The sequence below is a fragment of the Pyrgilauda ruficollis genome, unplaced genomic scaffold (genome assembly GCF_017590135.1).
Source record: "Pyrgilauda ruficollis isolate IOZ18807 unplaced genomic scaffold, ASM1759013v1 scaffold85, whole genome shotgun sequence".
NCBI lineage: Eukaryota > Metazoa > Chordata > Aves > Passeriformes > Passeridae > Pyrgilauda > Pyrgilauda ruficollis.
This window is the reverse complement of record NW_024530488.1, coordinates 4455496-4482069: the sequence shown is the minus strand read 5'-3', so window position 1 is coordinate 4482069 and position 26574 is coordinate 4455496. Positions and strand designations below refer to the sequence as shown.

Here is a 26574-nt window from a genome sequence, read left to right as displayed (position 1 = left end):
TTAGAAATTCTTGATATTAGTTTAACAGCTACTTTGTTATACAGCTTTGCAGCAAGCACACTTACTTCAAAAGATAACCGGACAAATCCTGAGATAAATTCTTCTTTTCTTGTAGCATCAAGGGAAGAAATGGGGATAGAAACAAAGTGTGTGTGTTTAGGAAAGAGAGGCCTTTTTTTCCTCAGCTGCTATTCATTTCACCTTTTTTTTCAGACATTTTTATTACAGATCTGTCTGCTGACACAGCTGAAATTAGTCCCCCCACACTCCTGTTATTCCAAGATAAGTATACTGTTCAGCCTTGCCCTCCTATTCTCTTAACTTCCAAGTGGCTCAAACGTTTCAGCTTTCTTTTTCTGATTGATGTGAAAAATAGATAAGCAGTAGAAAGGGAAATAAGAAACCAAAACCTAAAACAGATGTACCAGCCAAGAAATTATTTTAGAAGAGATGAAGTTTCACAGCCAGAATACATTTAAGTATTTTAAATAATTCCAGTGTTATTAAATTTCCTGAGGGAAAAAAAAAAAAAAAAAAAAAAAAAAAAAACCACTTGACTTGCTCTCAATGAAAAAACTTTAAGAAAATGGCTCTGATTCTGCCTCCTGTGGCACCAACCTGAAGACAAAGGTATTTTAAGCCCACAGCAGCTCTGAGTCAGAAAGTACTCCTCATATTGAGGAGGGCATTTATGAATTCATTCATCATTGTTATATACCAAGGCTTCTCTCCCTGCAGAAAATCTCTTGTACCTCATGGTATAGTTACAATTTATCTCAGTTACAGCTGGTTTCACATTCACCAAGAGTCCCAGCTGTCTGCATCTGCTCTTCATCTGTGGGATCTTGATCTGTGGCAGGACTGAGGAGCATCCCAGACCCCTCCATGTCCTGCCCAGCTTCAGTGTCCAGCACAGTGGGCACATCTCCCCTCAGGACAGGGCTCTATCAGTGGTGCACAGTGCAGAGCAGAGCTGCCCACAAGGTCCACAGTGACCAAAGGCACCCACAAGGGCAAAAGCACCACAGGATGCTCACATTCAGTGGGAATGCATCAAGGGTTTGCGCTCACAAAAGCCTCCAAAAGCTGCTCTGCCGTCCAGCTCCCCTCAGGAGACTGAAACTAAGATCTTTTGCATGTCTTTATCACCCTTGAGGCTCAGCCCCACAAAGGAAGGTCATTCACTTGTCTCAGGTGTCTGTCACCTTGACCTGAGCCAGAGGGCTCCCTGTTTAATGCTCACTTGTGCTCCCACTGTTCATTGTACCCCAACTCCAAAACCTTACCCGTGCCTGGCTGACTGCAGGGAAGGGCAGTCTCCTTTCAGCAGAGGATTAGATCCCTTCCAGAGTGCAGAAGGTAAAAAGACAACTTCTCTCCCTGCTGCCCTCTTTTACAGACCCTTTAGGGTGACACAACATTACTGAATTATTACCTCCCCTTCCATTGGAGAGAGGGAGGAGGCTGCAAGGCCCTGTGCCAACATGTAGGAACACAAATGCCCTAAAATTTGGGCATTAAAACAAGGTCAAGCCCTTATGTAATGTGCCCCCTAAAGCCACAATTACAAGAATTTTAATGCAGATTTCAATAAATATGCCTTTCATTACCCCTGACTCGATCCCTCAATCCCAGTGGATTCATAGTTCCCTGTGAACCTCCTCTCTCAATGCATTTCAGAAGGGAACAAAGCTTCAGGCACCTCCCATCCTTGTTCACTCCCATCATGCCTGTTCCCTGCTCCAAGTTCCTTTCCCATGAGTTGATTTCCACTCTGGACACCCATCCTTGTGCCTGTATTCACTCAGCACTCATCTGCTGAAGCCAAGCAAGGCTTTTGCCTCCCATTCTCCTCTTGGCTTCTGCTGGCAGCCTCAGGCTGCTGCCCACCCACTTGGGGGATATCCAGTGATGCAATGGATACCATATCCAGTAGTAGAAAAAACACAGTATCATGTCTTTAGTGCTTTAAACATGCTTTCCCTTTTTTTGCAACACCACCTCTCAGGTTCAAAGCATCTGTGTTTTTTCACAATGAAGAGTGACACAGCTTTCAGAATCAAAATAGACAAAAGTATTAGTTATTGGAAATTCAAGAACTAAACCTGTATATAATGAATAAATTCCCTCACTGGAACAATGTGCTCGGTACAGATTCACAATCCAACACATGGCCTTGTAATTTACATTTAAATCATCTGGTTTTCTGATGTTAAAATACTTGAATCTTCATTAAGGCAGTGTGGGCTCTGTGACATCCAGAAACTCACCCTGTGATACTGCTTCATGGCCAGGTGAGATACAGGAACTTGCCCATGACACCCCTCCATCTCTCCCTCTCTTCCCTCTGTGTATTTTGATAAGATTCCTTTAGCATGGAATTAAATGAATACCAGGAATATTCATCAGCCTAAGGAGCCTGCTCCTCCTCAGGAAACCACACCACCTGAGCTGCATACATCTTTTACTCAGAGCAAAACAGGCACATTTTCGTAGTGTAACAATTTTTTTTTTATTTCAGTTACTTTTTCACATAAAACTTTATGTAAGCTACAAAAATCGTGAAATGCAGAAATGGTATTAAAACTGAAAACTTAAAAGTTTAGATAAAAAAAATCAGTCTTTCCCTGCTAACAATGACCATTTAAAACGAACCATATTTTGATGGATTCACTTAATAAACATACCATACACTTCTCAAAAATAAATAAAGAACAACATCAGAAAAACCAATACTATCAACAACATGAAGCATTTAATAATATTTTTTCTTTTTCTGAAAGACATAAATGAAATTTCTAGGCACAGTTTTAGGCATTATAGAGGACACAGAGGCAATAGGTTAGTGTGCACTGCGCTGTACAAAAATACAGTCTGAATAAATTACATTGCTAGCCATAAGATTAGACTTCACTTACCAGTCAGTTCATTGCATGTTTAATAATATACAGTTACATGCTAATCCATATATATCATTTATATTTCAAACACATAAGTCTCTCTATATTTGTTTTTAAAATTTACAAAAGCTAAACGAAGTTGTGCAAGAAATCCAGAAGAGGTGCTGGTTATTTGTCAGCACCGGACGGTATATTTTAAGCTTAAAAAATACAAATAACTAGCCCTGCTTGCAAGTTTGCTATATATATATATTTATTCATATATATTTGAAAGAAAAAAATGGATTTGTTGTGGGAGAGAATCATTCTGCCAGTGAGATAAAGTCAAACAACCTAAATAATGGTGACATGACACAAGCACAACATACAAAATTATTAATTTGTCGTACATACACTCAGGACACAGACTTGCATCTTTTTTGTGGCTAAAAAAACCCCAAGAATCAGCACAAAGTTGCATTTACCTTTAGTTCTGTTCTGAGAAACAGAATGCTTGCCAAATTTGCAATGGTAACGAGGAAAAAAAAGACACTGCAGTAGCAACCTAAGCTAAAGGTAGGTACCTAAATCCACACACTAGATGCCCAAACACAAAGGTCCTGAGGAGTCTGAGGTGGGTCCTAGTAGACTGCATCACCTTCAAGAGGAAAAGCAGATATTGGGACTGAAAATCAGATCTTTGACTCAACTGTGAATCAAGAACCCTGTCTTTAGGCATTCATATTTGTAAACTGTTGTGCCTGAACACCTTTCACATTAACAACCAGTCACTTGCAGAGCACGCACCATTCATTTGCACCTGCCTTAGGCCTGGCAGCTGCTTTCACTCAAACTCTACATAAAGAAAAACAATTTGATAAATTAGTGGCTACAATGTGGGTTCAGCATTGTACCTTCTTGTCAGTACAATGCAGGCCCCAAAACACCATCTCCTTAGAAAGGTACAGACATCTTCTCACAGTGGGCTTCTCTGCACTAATCTAATTCCCATGCCAAACTACAATGTTCTCCATGCTGCTAAATAAAAGCAGAACTGCACAGCTGTTCAGAAAGATACTGAGTGAACTATATACTGAATATCCGGCTTAAGTCAGGAAATAAAGCAGAGTTACAAATGCTCTCTTGGTGCCTGTGAAATAACTGGATCCAAGCTTTCCTCCCATCCTTTTTGTTCTCCGGGCACTGCCATGCAGTCCCTTCCATGTCAAGCTGTAATTTTGCTCCATCTAATCTAATTAATCACTGCTGGTTCTGCAAAGACTCAGAATATTCTGCCACGGTAGTAAAGACTGAACTCCAAAGTGTGCCAGAGTTTTACAAACCATCTCCACAAGCCAGCAATACTTGCACAGTGACCTCCTAAAGGCATTTAGGAGACCTCCTGTGGTCATTGCAGACCCTCATCTCCCTGGAGATGGTGCCCTAGCAGAAACACAAGAGATGCCATCTTAATACCCAGCAATTCGGGAGCTTTTTCCGTGGGAGCAGCAAAACCATTTGCGTAGAGATGGATGCGCAACCCCAGTATATCTGCTTGTGTAGAGGTCCACACGGAATATAATTTAAATTTCTCCATTAAAAAAAATAGTTATTTCTAAAGATTACAATTGTATAAAAATATGCTTATAATTAATTGAAAATATCCAAATAAGCAAATTGTAAACAAAAATAAAAGTGATGCGGATTAAATTCATGTGAAGGTTCTCCCTATTTTATCTTGGGTTTCATTTCATGAGTACAGTCTCTGGATGTTTTAAGTGGGAAACATACTAAGCAAAGAGTAATCAGATGTACATAATCACCAAAAAGTCCATTAGAAATTCAGTTTTTAAAAACAAGAGATTACCTCCTGAAGTGCTAATGTTTTAATATGGACATGATGGGGTCTCAGCTGTATTCTTGATGATCAGGGACACTCATAACCTAACCAGATTTTTAAAAAATGGCAGTTTTTTAATTTGTAACACCCTTAGAAAAGAATTTTTAGCAAGTATTATATTACACATGGAATAGCAAGAAGTTATTTTTGTCCAGTTCTACCTTAACTTAATGTGAACTTTTAAGCATTTCCCATAACACAGAGTCTGTACAAGGGCATATACAGAAGACAAATAATTGTGTGTTTATTTTGTAACACCAAACAAAATTGGGGGTACCAATCCAAGACTTTCAAGAATGTGTACAAAGTTCATATTTTAATCACTGCATCACAGCTCCTATTACAATTTTAGGATTAATCATTTCTCTCCCTGTGCATATATATTTGTATTATATGTATTCATTTATACTAACAAATACCTTTCAAAAATATAACTGAACTTGTTCCATATGCATTCTTTTCATGACAATATTTGCAAGTTAAATGGGTACTCAGGACAACTGCAATTCATTCATACATTTTAGATGTCTCAGGGACAGAACAGGTCTTTTTCTATTCACCATTATCTTCACCCCTCCAGCAAAACACTGAGAGATGAGACAACTTCCAACCACACAGTCAGAAGCACATGTCTCTGGGTTTGGACTTCCTTCAACAATCTGCTACAGCTGGCACGGTGATGTCGATTACTAATTCATGAAATCCTGTGTGGGTTGGTGGCTTGTTTGGGTTTTTCTTTTTTTTTTTTTTTTTAATTATTCTATCAGCAGACTGTTGAATGCAGGTATTAGACAAGTCATTAACCAGTTACATTCACTGCCCTCAACACAGTCCCTTGCAACTAATTCCTTAAGAGCGCTTTTGAGCAAGTAACAAGGGGCCAACTCAGCCTATTGTACAAGATGCCAGTGCCTGCTTATCAGACATCTGAATCCTCTATGATACAGGGAAACTTCTAAATGGAGCCCATACCAGCTGCTCCCCTGAAGGCAACAGCAGATGCTGGCATTGCATTCTCATTCCAACTAGTTTTCTCACAATGATCGCTGTCACGTAGATCCTTTTGCTTGTTGTCAGGAAAAATGAAGTTTATGTATCAGGAGCTTGCAGCATCTGCCTATGTAAGATCAGCAATCCTAGTGTTTGCAGTTCTTCTAAATGGTTGTAAAAGCTGGTTACAGTGTTCACACCCAAAAGGCAAAGGCTATTTTATCAACAGAGCAGACTGTTTGGTGCTCCACAAGTGTTCTAAAAAAACTGTGAGCTAGAAAAGATGGGGTAATCCTTTTTTAAATTTTTCTTTTCATGAAATGATTCTAGTAATAGTCTTCATAGTTCTTAGGGTTCAGGCAATAAAGAATGGCACCCCCAAATGAAAATATAGTTGCACCCCACGCCAGGCCATAGCCCCAGTTGAATTCATGGTATATTTTCAAGCTGACCGTTTCAATGAACTTGATTGGGTAAAGGACTAAGCTGCAGACCTGGAGAACAACTGAAAGAGAAAGAAAAAGTACACATGTCAGAAGCAGCCTTATTTTGCTTCCCTAGAACAAAGAAAATATCAAATAACTGAAATTCACATTTAAAATGTTTTTGGTGATTTTTAGCTTGTAAGTGCTGCTCTTTTTAAATCACCTTCATTTCATTCACAGAGAACAGAGCAGCTCTTCCATACTTCCTCGTTGATGAGCAAATATTATTGCTGTGATATAATGATGATCCTTAAAATGTTCACAAAATAATCAGTTAGTGTTTCCCAAATTCTTTTGTCTCTCCTTTATATTTATTAGTTTGCAGTCATTACTCCTACCATAACAGCAAAATTTGTTCTACTGCCATTATAAATAAGTCAAAACCAGAAGCGGGAATACATATTAAGAAATGTTGCTGAGAATCAAATAATTTACTTAGCCTAGAAATAATTCATTGTCATAGGTGATATATACTTGTGCTCAGTAGAGACTCAGTGAATCACATATTTCATATTCATTACTGTGTTCTGTAAGCAGAATTAATGACATTCTTGCACAGAATACCAAGAAAACTGTAAAATTTGATCAGTCACTAAACTTCAAACTGGCAAACTATTATGAATTTAGAGGGTGGTTCAGAAATACTGTGTGATGAAAGAAGATAATAAAATAGGTCAAATTCAAGACATTAAAAGGCTTACAAATCATTATTTTCTATAGCACTGTCTCTGAGATCCACAGACACATATTGGCCATTTCACTCACACACATCCCCTTGCCCAACTGGTCCCTTTCATTAGCCCTGGAGACAAATGCTCACCTGTCCTGAGGACATGACTGGTATGGGGAGATCATATCCCATGTTCAGAACCTCAGTGACAAAACTCTATAAGACACTCACTGGGAATTTCAGCTCATCCAGCTTAGCCTAGAGAGTAGTCTTTGGACCCTTACTTGAGACTGACAATCTGAATAATGTTTGCACAGTGGATTTTCTGATGTGGATATAAAAATCCACAGGACTTTTTTAAAATTCTACAGTTATTAAAGTGTTACTTAATATTATTCCATTTGAATATAATTTTTTGTCTGTCAGCTCACAAAATACTGTGTAACATTTGAGAAACTCTGGCAGGGTACACTGGGAAAAGCAGCTACTCTTGTGAAAAGATTATGCATTCCAGTTCTGTATAATGAGAGCATCTTTACATCCAAAAGCACCTCAACATATGCTCAGCTTTCAGAAACATCTTTAAGACCATTCAAGGTCAAAAAGGATTTCTGAAAATGTATGGAAATATGTGAGTTTTTCTTCAGTGCCTTCCTGCACTGGGATGCAGCATCTCTGCTGAGTCAATGGAGAAACTGCTCCATGTGTGTCTTCTGTGTCAAGTGCAAACCAAGGAAGTCTCCACCTTCCCCAGTGTAACATATGAAGTATGCTTAATTTCAATCTACAGATTGGACTTGTCAAAACACAACCAAAAAAAAAAGTGATTCTCTTGGAAGAGGAACATGTTGCTAAAGCAGCAACACACACAAGAGGGTTTCTTGACATTTCCATAGTGAGGGTTCCAGCTTTTCCTACTATTGATCCAGATACGCTATTGTAGAACTCAGAGCAAGTGCTGGCAGCAAGTGGCTGGTGGGAGCAGCCACCCTACATAGCACTGTCATCACTTTGCACTGATTTTGCCATCTGTCATTTTTTTTCCCTGTAGAGCAGGAAGGGAGCTGGAGACAGTAGTCAGCAAAGTTATGAGAAATGACCAGCATGACCCCAAAAGATGTTGAAAGCAATGCTTCCAACTACTGATCTGTTTCTAATGAATTTAAAGGAACTCCATGCTATGCTGACCTGCTTAAGGGAAGTGTGTACTATTCTTCAGAAGCACAAGTCTTTTCCTGTAGAAAAAACAGGCTGCAAAGGAAATCTTTAAAAATCTGCTACTCAAATGCTGTTCAGAAAAGACTAATAGTCTCAAATTTGATTGTTCACTTCAAATGTAGACATGCTTTTATGAAGCACTATGATGTTTGCAGTATGGGAACAGGAATACTAGTTTTATTCCATTCACATGAAATATATGCAATTATACATACTCATCATAATAAACATGAAGAAATTATAAGAAATGTTTTAAAAGTAGGAAAATATAATTTCAGTTATCTTTTTTTTTTCCTCTGTACAAATGTTTGACTGTAAGTTTTGATGTAAAAAAAAACCCCAGTTATGATGTGGCTTTCTAATTGATCTGTAATTATGAAAATATTGGTGCTGGCTAGTAAATTTTGTACTTCTGTTCTCTACCTCCTGCTCATTTCAAATGAGTAAAGCACTTCATTAATAAGTGCTGGGTGTTTCAAAGATTACCTGAAAATGTAGCTGCAACAATGATAGAAAAAAAAAAATTTCTCTTTGCAGTGCCAAGCAAGCTGGCAGTAATGAGAGTGGACACTACTCTCAGAGAGTCAGGATGGACAACAACAAAGAAAAAACCATCATAAGGAGGGCAATAAGGGCCCAGGACAACATGCTTGGAAAGGCTGCAACATCTTCATGCTTGAATTTCTTCAAAACTGGACCAGACAAAGCTGTCACTGTTAGTGACCATCCTGCCTCAACAAGGAGATTGGAGCACATAACCTACAGAGTTCTTTCCCCAACAGTATTTCTTTGATATTATGACTCTTTTTGCTGCCCTGTAGGAACCTGCACTACATTCTACTGAAGTCAGTCCTACTTTTCAGATCATTCCATCAACTTCACAGGATCAAATTCTGGCTTTCAATATTTCCGCAATTTTTTCTACTTCTACTGTAAAATTTGACAAGTAAACTTTCATTGTATCTTCCACATCATTATGAAAATAGGTAATAGCACAGAACTAAGGATGTAATCCAGCTGGACTGTGCTCTCTCTATCAGAATTAAAAGATATCTCCTTAAGTATTCTCCAATTATTATCTGCCACCATTTTATATTACTTTCTTACCCGTAATATTTTCACTTAGCTACTTTTTTCCCTATCTTGCATGTAAAAGCATCTTGTGAAATGCATTAAAAGCTCACTAATGTTAACAGGATATTCTTCCAAACACTTGTTAAAACAGCACCAAAAGGCAAACATCTTTAATTTTTCTTTTGTTTCTTTTATGGACTTTCAGCAAGCACACTTTCTCTTTCTGCCCCTAAATTAGACTAGGTTAGCACTTAGTTAAACAGTAAGTGTACAATGAAACTCCTGCACTGACAAGTTTGTGAGCCTGCACTTTGAGGGTGCAGTTTTCAGGGCCAGCTTGGTTCATGAGCTCTAAGACATCCCAGCAGGTCCATGAGCTGGAGACCTCCACCAGACCACAGAGGCACACGAGCCAAGGTGGCTCCATGCAAGATTTCCTGCAACTGCCTCCCTGTCTGCTCCACATTTTTCCACTACCTGAGGCATTCCTCTAACTCTCAACATTAAAATACATACTGTGTGAAAACACATTCCCATCTTTTCATTACTTGCTGGCTTATTCTCAGCATCTAGGTCGAATTTTGGGTTTTTTGGTCCCTTTCTTTCTCATCTCTTCCAGTCCCAGTCAGTCAATCTTCTCCCTCACCTACAGAGTGCTAACTGAAACCTGAAGCTGAGGGGAAAAAGAAAAATCAAAACTTGAAGGAAAAAAAATAGCCTGGAGCCAACTGTTTAGACTCTTATAAAGCACCTGGAAATAACTTTTCCATTTTGTCCTTTCTTCCACACAGAGACCTTTTCTACCCAACACCCACACATCATTAAATGTCTCTGGGCAATTCATACTGTGCCCTTTTTCCAGAGGCAGCTGATAGACTGCCAACCAGAGTTACACAGAATATTTGGTCTTGCCAGCACATTCACAGGTTAGGGTGGCGTTTATCCTGAAAGATTTGTGAAATCCACAGATGAAGGCTTGAATCCATGGAAAGCTGCATAAGGTACAAACTGCTACAATCTTAACTTTGCCCTCTTCAGTGGGGGATTCTTTCCATAATTCTTTCAAGATACGCTATCCATATTCATCTCTACAAATTGCTGACATCAAAGATAAAATCTGTAGGAAAAGGCTTTTATCAATGTAAGTGCCAAATCCTGAAAGGATTCTCCCCAGATTTGCTAGATAACGAAGAAGAATGGGGCAGGTTGTCTTGGCCTCATCATCTCTCCTCTCATATACTTCAGGTTATGGCTATTCAAAATGCACATGCACACACGCAGAGGCAAAGGGAAGATGTAAACACCATCATAAGCTAAAGAACCAATTTAATTTCCTCTTAGATTCAAGTAAACATTAAACCCCTTCACCATCAACCTTTTGTAGTAAAGACTAGAAGCAATTTTATGCAGAGGAGAGCACATGAAGACAAACAGTAGGATTTGAGGAAATCTTTTCTTGTGGAAAGCCATTTCTTTTTTTAGTACAAATTTAACTACTAAATGAGCAGCACAGCAAGACAGGCGTGTATGGCTGAATAATTACTGAGTTACTACATGATGTTATGAGAAATGAAGCCAAAAGCCAAATAAGAAACCACTACAAAAATTAAATAACCCCATTTCCTTCAAAGTGAACTGCCCAGCATATCTTATAAACCTCAGAATTAACACTAAATTTTAAAACAATGGCACCTTTATTCATTTAACCAGGCAAGTAATGCAACACATGGAATAAAAGCAGACGATTTCCACTAGGGAATCTGATCCTAGGTTGCTTTAATTTCCTAAAAGCAAATGCAATGCAATCTAGGAATATGTCTTGAGCACATAAAAGTGCATCTTGAAGGGCTCGGTTCCATCAAGGCAATGTAATCAGCAGGGGGCAGAAGGAGCCTTCCCGGAGTTATGCTTCATCCCAAACTCCCTCCAATTCCACACTCTCATCCTCTCATATCCTCCTAAGTGGCTTTTTTTAATACATCCCAAAGGTTCTGTCATCCTCTTCATTATGGACTATCAGAGGGGCTTAAGCTGCTGGCTCCAGTGCAGATGTGAGTGACAGGATGAAGGCAAACCATGGTTGGTGAGTCTCAGGAGAATCTGAAACATCCATGCTGACGAAGCCCCAAAGCACCAGAATATATAAAAGGAGATGATTTGATATTGTAATTGTACCTCACTGGACCAGTCTTACAGACAATTCAGATTCTTAGGTCTCCCTTAAGATTTTCTGATAGTTTATATAAACTGTTCCATTTTTGTGTTTTTAAAACCAAACAGGGACTACACAGTGACAGCTTGTTAAATTAATAACCAAGCAAGATGACACAACAAAATTAATTCCTTATGGCACAGGGGCATATATAAACACCTTGAAAGATAATCCTATTTATTTTCACATGTAAAGCTTCCAGGGTTCACCTTTGGGTATTAATTTCTCTGTTTTAAAATTGCAAAAGAGAGAACATTAAAATAAAAATGGCATTGCATGAAGAATAAAAATGGGGACATCAAGGAGCACAAAATCACAGATTAAAAATGGTATTTTAAGTTTTATCCTCTGCAGTTTCTCCTGCTGCATGTACTTCATAAAACAATAAATATAATGCAAATAAATAATTGTTTATGAACTAATTATAGTGCAACTGCAAAAATTATTAATGCTGTGCAGAACTTACAGCCTGAGAAACCTCACTGGATTTAAGACAGAAGTAACCAAACACCTCTGAATTAGTATGCAGAACGAGGCATATCTCCCCCCATGAAAGTTCAGCTGCTCTCAGGAAATCTTTTTAATGATGCCTGTGCTTACCTGCAGCAAAGAGCATGACTGCAACTGGTCTGTAGAACCGCCTCCGAGATCCCACGCAGATGGAGATCAGCCCAACCAGGAAAGCTATGAGAATAATGGCAGCACCACCCAGCAGCAGAGCCAGAGTAGCTATCTGCCAGTCTAAGGGAAAAAAAAAACAAAGAGGGGAAAAATATAATAATACAATTTCAGTAAAACAAGCCCATAGGCCTAAGAGAAACAAGAGAATATGAGGAGCACAGAGGCTGCATCAAGGCTTGAGTAAAAAAAGAGCTGTGCCTTGAATTTCTTTTTCCCCTAATTAGTGAATCACCTTCGTAAAACAGATGTAACTCAGAAGCAAAGTGCCACAACCTCCCACGCTTACTCAAGCCTTAGTTGGCTTCGTTGGGATTTTGTCTCAAGTAAAACTGAGTAATTTGGTCCCCTGGTTTTTATCCAATTTAGAATGAGAAATTGAGACTGGCTCAAAATTAGCTGGTGTTGTGTTAGCTGCCCCTCAGCCTGCTGTAACTTTCTCACAAAAGAGAGTGAAACTCAAACCTCTGCTTGAGCTGATCAGGATGACACAGCAAGGGAAATACCAGAGCCTCATCATACACATCTGTCCCTTGGGAAGTACCAAGGCCACACAGTATGAGTAACAAAACTGAGGAGATGCTCAAAGGTTTAAAAAAATATATATATATTTTCTCAACACTAAAAGATAGCTGGAAGTCAAGAATTTCTAAAGGCAGTAACAATCATTAGCTGCAGTTAATGTTAAACCCAGTTAAATCTCAAGCCCATTTTAAAACGTCAGTTATCCTCAAGCAGTCTTTCTTTCCCCAAAAGCAACCTCTGCATTTGGCCCAGGATATTTTCTAGTTATTCTCATATATAGTAGATGCAGTTATAAACAACATATTTGTAGTCTTAAATCACATAAATCAGAATCCATTTGTAAGCTGATGGCCATCATGCATGTATACAACATCCAAAATTTAACTTAAGAGCTTCTCTGGGACTTTAGAAAGGCACAGGCTGTCTCTTGTCCCAAAAGAATATCTAAGACCTTTCCTCTCTCCAGCAGCAGGCATCAAGAAAAAGAATCAGAACACCACTTACTGCTTATCACTACTATTTACTAGTTCAAGGAAGATTATATAAATTCAGCTATAGGGAAAAGGACCTATAGATTGTTTGCATCTCATTACTTTGAAAATTCTAGCAGTCATGTGATACTCAGAATTAAATGTCCAAATGCATCACAAAGTTCAAAGAAAATAAGATTATTATTTTGAAATTAAATTTAGATATCTTAAGGTTACTAAAACAACAACAACAACGAGCATCCTCTTTTGGAAATGAGTAAAAAGCACTGTTTTCAACAAACAATGGATCTAGTTTCAAGAGGAATCTAATCTGCTGAAGATACAGACAGTGCAGCTGTGGAGTTTGGGAATGGAATGCTGGCAGCTATTATCACCAAAAAGCCCTCACATATTACATGAAAAAGGATGAAGGAGATTAAAAGAAGAAAGTGGGTAGAAGAGCTATAAAAGCATTGCTGGAAAAGAAAGTGATTTTAAAGGTGTTTTTGTGAAAGTGCACACATTTATTTTCATTTTTTTTTCAGAAATCCAGGCATGTGCTTTACTAATAATTTAATTACTAAGTACTCAACCTTCCAAGATATTTTAGTCCTTGCTTTCTTACTGGAGCCTTCAGAAACACCAAGAGGTTAGTGTACTGATGATTTAGAAAGGATTTTTCCAATATCAAAGTGCATTACAGATATAAAAACCAGAAATAAATAAACAGAATGGATCACTTTGGCACAATATGAAAGGAATTCTTGCACTAGAAAACTACACAGGTACAAAGACCAGCCACATAAATCCATATCACACCAAAGTTAAAAGACACATAAAATTGATGAAATAAATCAAAGGGCCAGACAGGAAAACTAAATTTTTTTTTCAAGTCACCACAAATAATTAAATATTAAATGTTATCTTTGCATTGATCAGGTGCCAAACTCTAATGCAAAGGGAATGTGTATGACACTGGAGTAGCAGCTAAATGGAAAAAAAGGGTAACCATCCTATTGCTTTCCAAAACCACACTAGAAAAATCACCAAAAAACTGATAATAAATTAGGCAAAGATGACATAAGTGTGGAGTTAGAATATAGTTTAACTTCCAGGACAAATATACAGATTTTAGAAAGGTTAAAAAATAAACAAACTACCTTACTATAGTACTGATGTGGGAGGTAAAAGGACAAATGAGTGTTGGGAGACACCTACACTCCCAACTAAAAAAGAACTGCCTTGGATAAACAAAATTAATTTCTTGAGTAAGACAACCTACTCAGTGATGCTGACAGCAGGACAAAACCAAGACTCTTACTGTTCCTCACCACCAGCTGGGGACCAGGTACGGAATGCTGTGCTCTGGGCACATCTGGAATTGCCTGTTTATTTTAGTCCCTTTCACAGGAGCGTACAATGCTACCAGCCTTTGCCTTGAGCTGCAGAGACTGTGGCTGAAGAACATTGTGAAGGTCAGACATTAGTGCACAAAGAATACAGGACTAAACTTTCCTATAGTGGCTACCATAGTAACTATATGTTTAAATCTCCTTGTCATCTTTGAAAAACGTTAACTTTCAATTATGAAAGCCATTTCTCTGGTGACAAAATAAAGCTCACGGTGGACTAAGGAAGCAAAACCTTCTGCATAGGTCTTCTACTTAACAGCATTTATCTTTTTTTTTTTTTTTTTTTTAATCCAGGCCATTGGTCTTTACACAAGATAAAAGAAAGATCCAAAGAACCACTACCTCTGAAGGCAGAGAACCCTGTAAATCTACACATACACAAATATCTACAATATAAACACAACAGTTTTTCTACAATAAAGATCTGTAGTGTTTCTCAGACTACCCAAGGACATAGCACCAAAATGGGTCAGGAAATTGTTCTGTTACACAGTGCTACTGATCAAAACAAACATAAACATCATAAACCTATTTTAGAGCATCCAAAATATGCTTGCACCTCTTCTAGGCATGCACCAATCTTGCAAAGAAGTTACTAATAAGACTTTAAGTTCAGGAGCCTCAGCAGTTCAGTGAGACTGCTTGTTCTCACAGAGATAGAAATATGAAAAACAGAAATAAAATGGGGCCTTATGGATGATAATTATTACTTTTCTGCATTCAAAACACAATTGGTTACACTTGAAGAGTACACATCCATCTTTTTCACAGTCCTTTTCATCAGTCGTTTTCACCACTACAGGTTTTTAAAATACATATTCATTATCTAAGCAAAATATTAGGAACTAGTAAAAAACTAGTAAAACTCACAGAAATGTTAATAAACTTTTGGACTTTAAAAAGCACTGTGACCTAATGTCATGGCCAAATAAGATTTCCTTTATTACTTTAGATAACTTTAGATTTTTTCATTGTTCCACCATTTTAGCAATACACTAAGTAGTGTCACCTATCCCATCCAAACTAGAATTAAGACATTTTTGACAATTATTAGGTAACTCGAGAGATTTCTTAAGAAAAGGCTCACTTAATGTATCCTATTTTTAGGTCTGAAAATCCCCAAGAAGCATCCCAATGTCTATAACCATGAGAAAGATATACTGCAGTTCTGACAGCGACTACAGTGTTTGCATATTTTTAACTATAATAATCTGCCCATTAGTTTGGGGATGTGGGTTTCAGTATTTGGAAATATATATAAATATGAACCTAGACACTTGAGACATATTTTCAATATGTATTTGGTGAAAAATGTATTAAAATTACCATCTTCAGTTAAAAGAAAAAAAAAGCTACCAAACCATGACCATACTGTTTCTTTTCAGCTAATTCCTCATGAAAGTCAGTGCCTTTGTGGGTGACAGCTTGGTCTCCTTGCTATTTGGAAATTCTGCCTGTTTCTTAGTGACCCAGAGGCACAGTGTCAACTGTGCATTGACATTTCTAACTCTCCTCCCTTCTTTCCCCAAAAGAAATTACCCAAGGCTTTGAGCTGTAATTTTTAATTAAGGGCAGCGCTATTTCCTCAATTTCTTGGACAAAATAATACTTCACTACTAGGAAGAAATCAGGGAAAGCCATAAAAGAAGACAACACATTGAAGTCCTGAAATGTGTATTTTAATAACTAGGTTATTTTTTTAATACAAGAAAGATCAATGCAAAAGGCTAGTATAGATGTAATGTTTTCAGTAAGGTACCCCAAAATTAAGTATGTTTTTCAACATGGTATTCTATGAAGGAAATGAAGTAGAAGAAGTGGTGGGCATAGAAACATACTGTGGAATATGTGAAGCATTTGTGTATAGGACTCTTTCAGTCAGTGCATGTGAACTAAATTAATTTCTTAAGAAACAATTAAATATTCCTTTCTTCCATACAATGGTTCTTCACCAAGTCTTCTCCTCATAAACACTGAAGTACCAAAATGCTTGCAGCTGTTACATGACGAAGGCAATGCCTGACCTTCTAAACAAAACCAAATCTTGGTAAGAAACAAAAACACAACACTCAAGTAAGTCGTTTCGAGTCATTGAAATGCTTCAATTTATCAACTACCTGCCCTCAGACAATAAATAAGAAATTGCAATATAGCATTTAAAATCAAGAATAATGATTTTGAAAGCATGTGTGAAGCAGAGAAACTTGAGGCACCCACACATAAGAAATTAAATGTAAGCCACTGAGTATCATAAAAATCAACTTAAATAGGATAGCTAGAGATATTCTTAATTGCTTCATATTCAAACTTAGATATCAAATAGCCAACAGAAGTTTAAGAAGTGTAGTGTATAAATAAAACCATAAAGGCAAACTCTAGTTCCTAAAAGTGCTTTGGTTGCATGATCAATGACATGTCTTCTTTCTTCAGCAGGAGCAGAGGCTTCTGTGGAAGGCGAAGGTCCACTAAATTCTGTGAGAAAGCTGAGGAACAGCAGGGGCCATTAAGTTCTCACATGAAATTACTCCGCAGAGGTCACCTCTGGAACCTGAGGCTTTCAAAGAGCTGCTCCGAAGAATTCTGCCCTGGATGAAGGGGATGTTGGCACAAGCTGGGAAGCCCAGTGCCTGTAAGTTCCTGGGTCCACACTCCTCTGCTCCTGTACAGCCAGCCTGCAAGCACAGTCCTTTGGGATCCCACAATGGACACTCCTGCACACTGGAGGTACAAGTGCTTCCTGGCAAGATCCATACCAAACCTCCATAAATTGCTCTAGCCACAGCTTTTCACAGTGGAGCCTTGTAGAAAAATGACAATAAGTATTTTCTGCTCATTGATTGGTATAGTACGATTACTAGTGCTGGCTGCTGCATAGACATACTCTGGCTTTTATATTTTCTTTTTATTTTATAGATTGAGAATAAGATTTTTCTGAAGTAGGAAAATTGCTTGTGCATGTGGCTACTCAAGTCACTCAAGACACTTGAAAAGCATTACCAGCACTACAGGACAGACAGCTCTGGCTGAAAGCATAATTTCCTTGAGAGAACTCACTTTACACCAAGGTTTTCTTTTAAAAGCCATAAATTTAAACAAATGAAACAGCTATGTTAAGTCACAGATATGTTAAGAAGGACATTTTCCCTAAGAAATCTACACACAGCAGCATGTGGGACAAAGCCCTGCATAACCCAAGTGCTGCACAACACCCATGAGACTAACAGGAAGACTTTCCCACAGCTCCAATTCACCAGGACACTGACAACACCCAAAGAGAAATTTAAGCATTTTATGCTGGGTGCCAAAATCTCTAAGTGCCTCCCAAGGATAATTCAGAGGCTCCACATAAGGCATCAGTCATTTTGCATTTACTGTACAAGAGGCTTGTAGGATGATTTAGTGTTCCTGTTGCCGAGTGGAGAGTCACTTAGAATCAGTCAAAGAAAAAGAGAACAAGCAGAGAGACATCCAAAAAACAGCCTTCTGGTGCAGATCCTGTGTCTTACAGAGGTGCAGACTGCTAATGGATAATGAGGGCAGCCGACCAGTGAAGGAGGAAAGGCAGATAACTCTTCAGCTGCCATACACCAGGGCCTAGAGAGCTTCTCTGAAGTTGCAAGGCCTTTGCTTCCCAGCTCTGGCTCCAGACTCTAACCTCACACCTCTGCTCCCTTTTCCCAGCAGGATTTCCTGATTGCTAGGGCAGGCTGTAACTGTCCTCCTCTGTCTGCTAGACCCAAGGCACAAAAAGATTTACGAGGCCTGTGAACAAATAGGTACAAGGAAATCCAGATCTGAGTCTTGCTCCAGAGAGAGCCTGTTATTTAACTGGTCCCTTCCAATGCTCTGTTGCTGTTGATGCACAGGAATGCTGACCATTACTGGATGCCCCCAGACTCAGGGCTCTCTCACCTTTGAGGGAAAAAGGCCTTAGCAGCTCCCTGCAGAGCTGCAACCCTCTCACTGGGGCTCCTCCTAGGGCTTTCACCTTCTCCAAGAGCAAGGTAACTGAGATGAGAGAGGAAGAGGTTGACTATTCCAGGCAAGATAACAAACAGCCCACTGGCAGGATGCTCCAGGCAGAAGGTGCTCTCCTCCCAGCTACCCTCCTCAGCCTGGAAAGGACGTGCTTTATAGTCTGGGGGAAGAACTAGGCAGCCACTATGCAGACTGTTCACCTCGCCATGGAAAGCAGTGCCCCTCACCTTCCATCCAAAGATGCCACTGGGAGTGCAGGGGACAATTTGGTTATATCTGTAAAAACATGGTAAGCAACTCTACTGCTGTGTAAAAGAGACAGCAAGACAACAAAATGGTCTAAATGCCTGGGAGGGTGCAGATGCATGAGCAACTTGAAACGCAGCAGGCGCCTGCTCATCTGCCCACGGACACAAACCTCTCCAAGATTAAAGCTTGCATTCCTTATTTATATGAAATATATACACTTTGCAGAGGTGTGGCCTGCGGTGAGGTATGTTGTATGCTCTGTGGTCCACCTTTATTTCTAAAATCACCAAGTCCTTTAAACACAGCACAACTTCAAATAAAAAATTAAATGGTGCCATTATATAGATCTTTATTTTACCATTTATAAGCAACACACATTGCACACTGCTTTTGCCAACAGAGGACTTCAAGACAAGCACAGCATTACAGAAAATCATGTAATCTATAATTCATTCACAGAATAGTACAGCATGTACTCAGGCATTTCCTCTATTGGATACACAGCATTCTTCTGAGACTAGCTTGCTACTATGTCATTTTAATTATTGGATATTCATTCATTCAATAAAAATAATAAAAAACCCTCAAACAACTGCACACACCCACAACTTTGAGAACTTCACAAAAACCTGGTACTCTTAGAACTCTGCCATTAGGAAAGAAGTGTGGGAGATGTGCTATACAAGCTTTTCACAGTAAGCTCACTATTTCTGACCTCTTCTATAAAAGCTACTACTTTTCAGTAATCTGAAAAACTATGCTTTGCATTGGAACTGGAAGGTAACTATTTTCCACAGTTATCAATGTTCTTCCAGAAAACTAGCAACTTTCAAAACACATTCCATTGTTCCTTGAGAAAAACAATTAGCATTTTAAAGAGTTTGAGGTGTAATTCCCATCAGAACAATGACTTTAAGTGGGAAAAGTGAAATGCACAAAGCAATACAGCTAGTTGGAACTTTACCACTCCTCCTGTTACCCTGAATCTTGTGTGGTCATCTTGGGCCACAAATCAGTAGCAGAGGCAAGGCCACTCTCTATGCAATTCTAAATATAAAAATCTCATCAAATATTAAAAACTTCTTGCATTATCCCTAACTCCAGGGACGTCATATTTAATACACAAAACTTGAAGCAACAGAATACATTACTGATTTTAAAACTGCAATGAACAAGAGCAGTAGCAACAACTCACCATAGCTACAAGTCTTTACTTTTTTTTTTTAAAGTATTATCACTGATAAGGTGTGTGGTGCTCTTGATCTGATCAGGTGAACTCACACAAACATCACAGATGTGCTCTAACCATGTCTCTCACTGCAATGGCAGCCTCCACCTCCAGATTGCTGAACAGGATCTGCTGCTCATGGCCTTGGGAAGTCTGAGGCTAAAATAACAGGTCCATATGTAAGAGAAGGAGCAGTCCTTAAAATATTCTATCAGGGGCTGCTGTGAGAGGTAGTTAAGCCAATTCAAGGCATTCTGAACAGTTTGAAGAAGCCAGATAGACATCAGGCATAAACAGAGTGACAGTCATCACAGAATCACAAGAATAATTTAGGTTGGGAAGGGCATCTGGAAGTCACCTAGCTCAGCTCACCATGGAAAGTAGAGCCAACCTTCAAGTCAGACTGCACTTCAAAATCAGATCAGCCTGCTCAGAGTCTTAGACACTGAGTGTGAAGTAGTATGGCGTTTGATTTTATATCCATCTTCAGATACAGTGCTGGGGGGATGATTAATTATTAGAGTTAATACACAAAATGACAGACTACAGTATTCAAAACCAGAAGGAATGTTTTAATAAAGCTTCCTTAGATTGTAAGTAAAATCACATTCATTCTTCTGTTATTTTATAGCAAACTACCAGACTTGCTGAGCTTTTTACAAAGACATGTCAACATCAAACCTGAGCAATGATCCGGATCTTCTAATGAGGAAGATGCTTTTGAGCTAGCAATCTCCTCTTGGAACAGCTCCTTAGATTCTGAACAAGGAGACACCATCCAAGACTATTCTGGCATGTCAATTCAGGTATCTGCATCTAATGCGTAATTAAGGTTAAGCCCCTTGAAGTGCTACCGAATGAACAGCCTCTGATGCTGTTTTTATTTTAAGAACAAATTAGAACAAAATTACAAGCATAAAACTAGACTCAAGTTGTTTACTGCACTATGCTACAGGCTAAGCTTACCTTCATTGTTTGCTCATCACAAAGTTTAATACACATTCAGAGACTCTGCTGCATGTATTTCCCGGAGATGTTTTGTTTTTCAAGTATTCATGGGCAGTTCTAAAAGAGCGCAATATTCTTGAAGAAAACTGAATGGTGCATAAAGAAATCCACAGGTTGTAAAGTAACAAAGCCATATACCCCACCTTCACCAAAATGAATAGAGTTAATCAAAACCATTCAAATGTATTTTTATATATGCTGTTTTCACAATAAACTGAAAGGCTGCAAAGGAGCCATTGTTTTCTATGAATAGCATATACACATATTTAAGCCAAAATAGACAATGTTCACCTGCAGGTCAGATTCTGTGGAGCTCTTTATTTCTTCTACATTACATTTGTGTATCTTTGATTTAAAGAGCCACAGTGGCTGCAGTCTATTGCATAAATTAAAATTTACTGTTATTAATCTGCAGGAAGAAGACAAGTACCTGTGCAGGTATAGATACACCAGGCAGTTTTATACAAGATACATTTAATTTTAATGCTGTGACAGGAATAAATATTCTATATAACTCTTGATAAATCTGCAAATGAACCATCACAAACTAGATATAATGCATTTCAAATAAGGTCTAAAAAATACATTTGTTTAAAGACACACAAGTTTAAAATACAGTTGATCTAAAGACAACTTGTGCATTAGCCAAGGTAAGCTTCGATCACAGAAAACAGCTAGATGCCAAGATGGGTGGTGACACTTCAGAGCTTTACAACTGCATTTCTGAATTTTAAGATTTTGTAATGAAGCTTTCCACACTGACAACTTTGTTATTCAGCTCCTGAAGTTGCTGCTAGCAGGAGATTTACCCAGATCCTAAAGACTCCAAAAAAAAGAAAAACAAATTAAGATGAGATACTTTATAATTTTCAGATGTCAAAAAATTAATTTGACTCACTATTTTACATACTTGAACCATAATTATTGTGAAGTACTTTCACAAGTTTAAAAGTAGTATGTGAGCAAACAATACTTGCAAGTTACCAAAAAGCCATTGGATCAGTGAAAGAACAAATGTGAACACATGCTCCAAGCACTAGCAATGCTCCAGGAAAAACGAGATTATTCCCTGCTACAAGAGCCAGTGCAACCATGCTCTGTGCATTTCCTTCTGCTCTCCACTACCAAGTTGCCCTTCTGACAGCAGTCAGGGGTCCTACATCTAATTACAACAGAAGTTTTTAATTAAACCTCGAATATGCTTTAACAGCTTCTAGTATGAGCATGCCCTTGATGGTGCCACTTGAGGTGCTCTCCTTCAAGGGATGATGAAGTAAATCTCTTAAAACCATGGGTGAAGATGCCTTTTTTCCTGTGTGTGCTGCTGCTTCTCACAGCTAGCTGTAAAGCTGCCTGCACCGGTATCAAGCTAAAAGAGCTTTCCCTGTGGGAGCTCTCCACTATCTGCAGAATACTGCTTGCTGGATTCACAATGTAGGCGGAAAGTGCACTTAAAATATTAACACCAGCACACAAAACGATCTCAAATATGAACCCAATCCAACTTGGTGAACTTAGTGGGAGCCTTCCTATTGGCTTTAATGGCAATTGTACCACAGTAGCAAAAGACAAGAGGAAAACAGTGCAGTTTCTCATATTTCAGGTCTGGCAAAAATGCGGTGCTCTGTGCTGAACATGAGGAAAATGAAGGGTTTATCCCAGCCACCTCAAGTAAAACAATCATTCACTTCTTCCACAGTAGCTTGTGAAAGTTGCCTCTATTAGACTGGAAAGTATTTGAGGAAAATGGGCACAGCTCATTCAAGGAACTTGAATAAAACTGGATAGGCAGGAATTTGTGCACATGATAAAAGAAGGCACCAGCAGAGGACAGATCAGATTTTCAACACACAGCATCCAATGAAAGCTACATCTCATTCCTATCCATCCTCATCCATTCATCTTCCACATCCCCACAGACAGACAGGTGACCAATAGAGGAACAAGAGAGATTAGTGTCCTTTTATGCTGTTCCATAAGCTGTCCTGCTTCTCTCCCCGTCCCACTTTTGTGTGCATGTGTGTGTACACACGCATGCGTGACGGGAGATGGATGGAGGGGGGAGCCCAGTAGAGCGTGTGGAGCTGGGGGGATTGGAAGCAGGTTCTCATTCAAGCCATCTGAAAAGTCTTTCTGTGATCAAGGGGATACTATTTCAGGAGACAGGGAGAAGGGGCAAAGGATTCACGTTGCTAAGGAGACATGTAGAAGCTGACATTCCTACATAAATTTCCATTTATACCAGGGAAGGAAAAGAAAGCACTCCAAACTTTGTGCAGATACCCTGGTAATTGACTGAAACCAAAATTTCTTTACAATTCATTTTATGTTACTTAAAACAAAATCCCAAACAACATTTAAACCCTCAAATATTACTCCACATGACAGAAAAAACAAAAGAAGTACAGCAGCAAAGGAACCTGTGTAATTCCAACTCAAACTGAGATCAGTTATTTCCCAGAACCCCTACAAGGACTTCGGAGAACAGAGGAAAACAAAACACACCAAGAATATAGTCAGTCCTTTGCTTTCCCCCCCAAACCACACATCTTGTCCCTGCACGATTTACCTAACCAAAGAGCACAGCAATCCAAACAAACGATTTATAAATGGAAGTGTGTATGTGTGGACACGAATGAAGATAAAAACGATGGGGGGGAGGCTGGTTGCATTTGTCAGTGCTTCTGTTGGGGCTCCAGAAGTTGCTATCAGGCATAAAGTAAATAAAACCACCCATGAAAACCAAAACAATTATCACACTACAAAAGAATTTACTGAAGAATATTCAACAGGCAGCTTGTTTTTATCATTCACAACCCGTTTTTGAAGTACTCCTAGCAATAGTGAAATGACTTTAAAAAAAATAACAATCTGTGATCAAAGACCTAAAAAGGTGAAGAACGAATGAGCATCAAGAAATCACAACAGGGAGCGTGGCATGCAGGCAAAGGAGCGTGAAAGACGATGGGGAGATCAGTACGTGCTAGAGAAAGACACACACAAGCACGCCCGGCGTGATGGAGGGAGTCCAAGCCCAGGCGTCCCCACTCTGGACAAAGTAGCAACCGGTTTTGGTTTAGGAAGCCCCAACTTTCCAAAACCTGAGACTTCTCAGATGGGGGCGGAGGGGCAGTATAAGATACTCGATCCCAAACAGTTTCTCACTGTATAGGGAAGCCACCACACGGAAAAAATAATCAAAACTAGTTCAAACTCGGAATCTTTTGTGACAGTACCACGGTATATATCAGTCACTGTATGTGACTCGTTTCCCTCACTGAAGCCTCACACCTCCCGCACCCTCCGAGCACGGGCGCTCGGCGCTGCCCCTCCCGCACACGCCGCTCGCTGGGAGCGCCGCCGCCTCCGCCCCAGCCCGACCGCCGGCGAGATGCGGGTCGGGGAGGCTGGGGGAGGACGGGGACGGGTGAAGATGCTCGGGAAGGGAAGGGAAGGGAAGGGAAGGGGTGCGGAGAGCGGGCGGACAAAGGTGCAGGGGACTCTTCCCGGCGGTAGCGGCGGCTGGCGCTGGGAGCCGCGCGGGGACCAGGGGCGGCAGGGGGCGAGGCGGGGAACGGGCGGGGGCAGCGGGGCACTGCTCCGCTCTGGGGGGACTGGCCCCAGGAAGGGCTGCCATACAGTCCCGAAGGAGACTAGGGTGAAGGAGGGGCAGCTCGAGGGATGCTGGTGGGTCAGCCAGGGCACGGCGAGGGGAAGGAATTCTCAGTGCCCGGAGTGCGGCCAAGGGAACGGGAGGCGGACGAGGGCGAAAGCAGCAAGGGGTGGCGGCGGAGGGGAGCGGGGCAGCGGGGGCAGCCGAATCTCACCGCTGTGCAGCGTCGACTCGCAGAGCCAGCTGTCCAAGTTGCCGGGCTTGCGGCAGGACTCCCAGAGGGACAGGTAGTACTGGTGGTCCGCCGTCACCCAGGCGGGGCTCAGCACAGCTCCCAGGTCCAGGCACAGCGCCAGAAAGATGCACACCAGCCCCACCAGCTTCAGCGGGGTCAGCACCGAGACGCGCACCTCCTCCATGCCGCTGCCGGCCGAAGCCATGGGGCCCAGGGGAGACGAGGAGGACGCGCTGCCGCCGGCCCCGAGGGGAACAGGAGCGAGAGCCCAGCTCCGCGCAGAAGGGGCGGGCGGAGGGAGAAGCGGCGAGACCAGCGCTGTCTAACGGCGGAGAGAGGCGTTCACAAGCGGCGGCAGCGCCGCTCCCTCCCGCCCTCCTCCGCCGCGCTCCCGCCCCGGTGTATCAGGTGCAGCAGCTCCCCCGGCCCTCCGGCGCCGCCCGACCCGGCCCGCCCGCCCCCGCCGGGGGAGGCCGGGCCGCGCTCCGCGGGGAAGGGGCGGGGGCGCGGCCCCTGCCGGCCCCGCTCCGCCCCGCCCCGCCGGGGGCGACTTTGGGGAACTTTCAGCGGCCGCAGGCGGCGCCCGGAGCCGCTCGCATCGCCTGGCGTTGATTGCCGCTGCCCCCGAGCGGCCTCCCTGGCTTCCCTGGGGGCCTCGGCCGCGCCGGGCGCGGGAGAGGCGCCGGCTCTGTCCCGGCGGCCCCGCCATCGCGCCGCAGCCCCTGGGTGTGGGCGGGCAGTGAGGGGGTCCCGGGCCTGCACCCCCGGCCCCGCCGCGGCATCGCTACGGCGAGGGACCGGGCGAAAGAAAAGGCCGCCTCGGATGCAGGATTAGCCGTGCCTGACCTTGATTCTTCTTCTGGAGTGACCTTTAAATCACAAGATATTAGCGGAGGGTTTTAAAAAATAATTCAGCGTTTCATTATTCGTGTGTGGACTTACCTGCGATTCGCGCTTCTGTCTCCCGTCAGCGGCGTTGCTGATCCCAAATTAAATCTTTGAGGAAGGATAAGTACTTTGCCCAGATTCCATTTAGTCTCTGTTTATTTTGTTTAATTAGCACTGAGGTGCTGAGAATGTCAAGGGCAAATGTTTAGGTTAGTTATTAAACAAGGTACTAGTATAATTCACTGTCTGAAGCAGCTCTTCCTCGAGATACAAACACACACAGGCACGAAGGTGGAGTGTAATGTCCATAAAGGATTATTAAAAAAAGAAGAGCAGGAAGATTCAACCTGCGGATTTTAAAGTGAATGTTGCTACTTACGTTCGAGGGAGAACTAGAGAGTCGGAGGATAAAAGTTAAGCCAGAAAAGCCATTATCTAGTGAAGAAGCAGGGAAAATCTTGTCCATGAGTGCTAATTATTATATCCTTATTAATAGTACTCGGAGGGTTTTTTTTTACCTTCTAGTGTTCACATTAATTTCAAAAGGTGCAGGATTAAAACCAAGTGGTTTGCACAGCTTACTTCCAAGTTTAATTTCATTCTGTTCACAGTTTAAGGCTGAAACAGAAAGAAAAAATATTATTTATGTGACAAAACTTCTCGGAGCACAAACAGCTTTGCTCTTACAGCTGCTCGTAGGAGTTAGCATATGAGGTCTAGTCCTGGTTTCTCAGTGGTGTTATGTTGGAGAACACTTAGAGCATATTGCAACAATATCTCCTTTTCATTTGGATGTCTCCTCTGCTAGAAGCTGAACCACTGAAGCTCAGTACCCTGATTCCATAGCAGGTGTATCACAGTG

At 40.8% G+C, this 26574-nt stretch overlaps 1 protein-coding gene across 2 annotated transcripts; it reads right to left on the bottom strand.

Moving 5' to 3' along the window:
- Positions 1–2519: 2519 nt before the first annotated feature.
- On the bottom strand, positions 2520–25292 carry TMEM47 (transmembrane protein 47). Of its 2 annotated transcripts, none has more exons than XM_041487847.1 (3): positions 24804–25292; positions 12029–12169; positions 2520–6274 (listed from the first exon to the last, which is right to left on the bottom strand). In XM_041487847.1, the coding sequence occupies exons 1-3, from the start codon at positions 25027–25029 to the stop codon at positions 6096–6098; spliced, it is 546 nt and encodes a 181-aa protein (XP_041343781.1). In that variant the 5' UTR covers positions 25030–25292; the 3' UTR covers positions 2520–6095. The 2 variants fall into 2 exon arrangements, with proteins under 2 accessions (XP_041343781.1, XP_041343782.1); XM_041487848.1 differs by lacking the exon at positions 2520–6274 and adding an exon at positions 9815–11330 and having other exon boundaries at positions 24804–25282.
- Between the last annotated feature and the right edge of the window lie 1282 nt (positions 25293–26574).

Coding starts and splice junctions, on each gene's coding strand:
- TMEM47 (XM_041487847.1), bottom strand. CDS start 25,029: ATGGCTTCGGCCGGCAGCGGCATGGAGGAGGTGCGCGTCTCGGTGCTG. Junction 12,170..24,803: donor CGAGTCGACGCTGCACAGCG/GTGAGATTCGGC, acceptor TTTTTCCCTTAG/ACTGGCAGATAGCTACTCTG. Junction 6,275..12,028: donor AGTCATGCTCTTTGCTGCAG/GTAAGCACAGGC, acceptor TTTCTCTTTCAG/TTGTTCTCCAGGTCTGCAGC.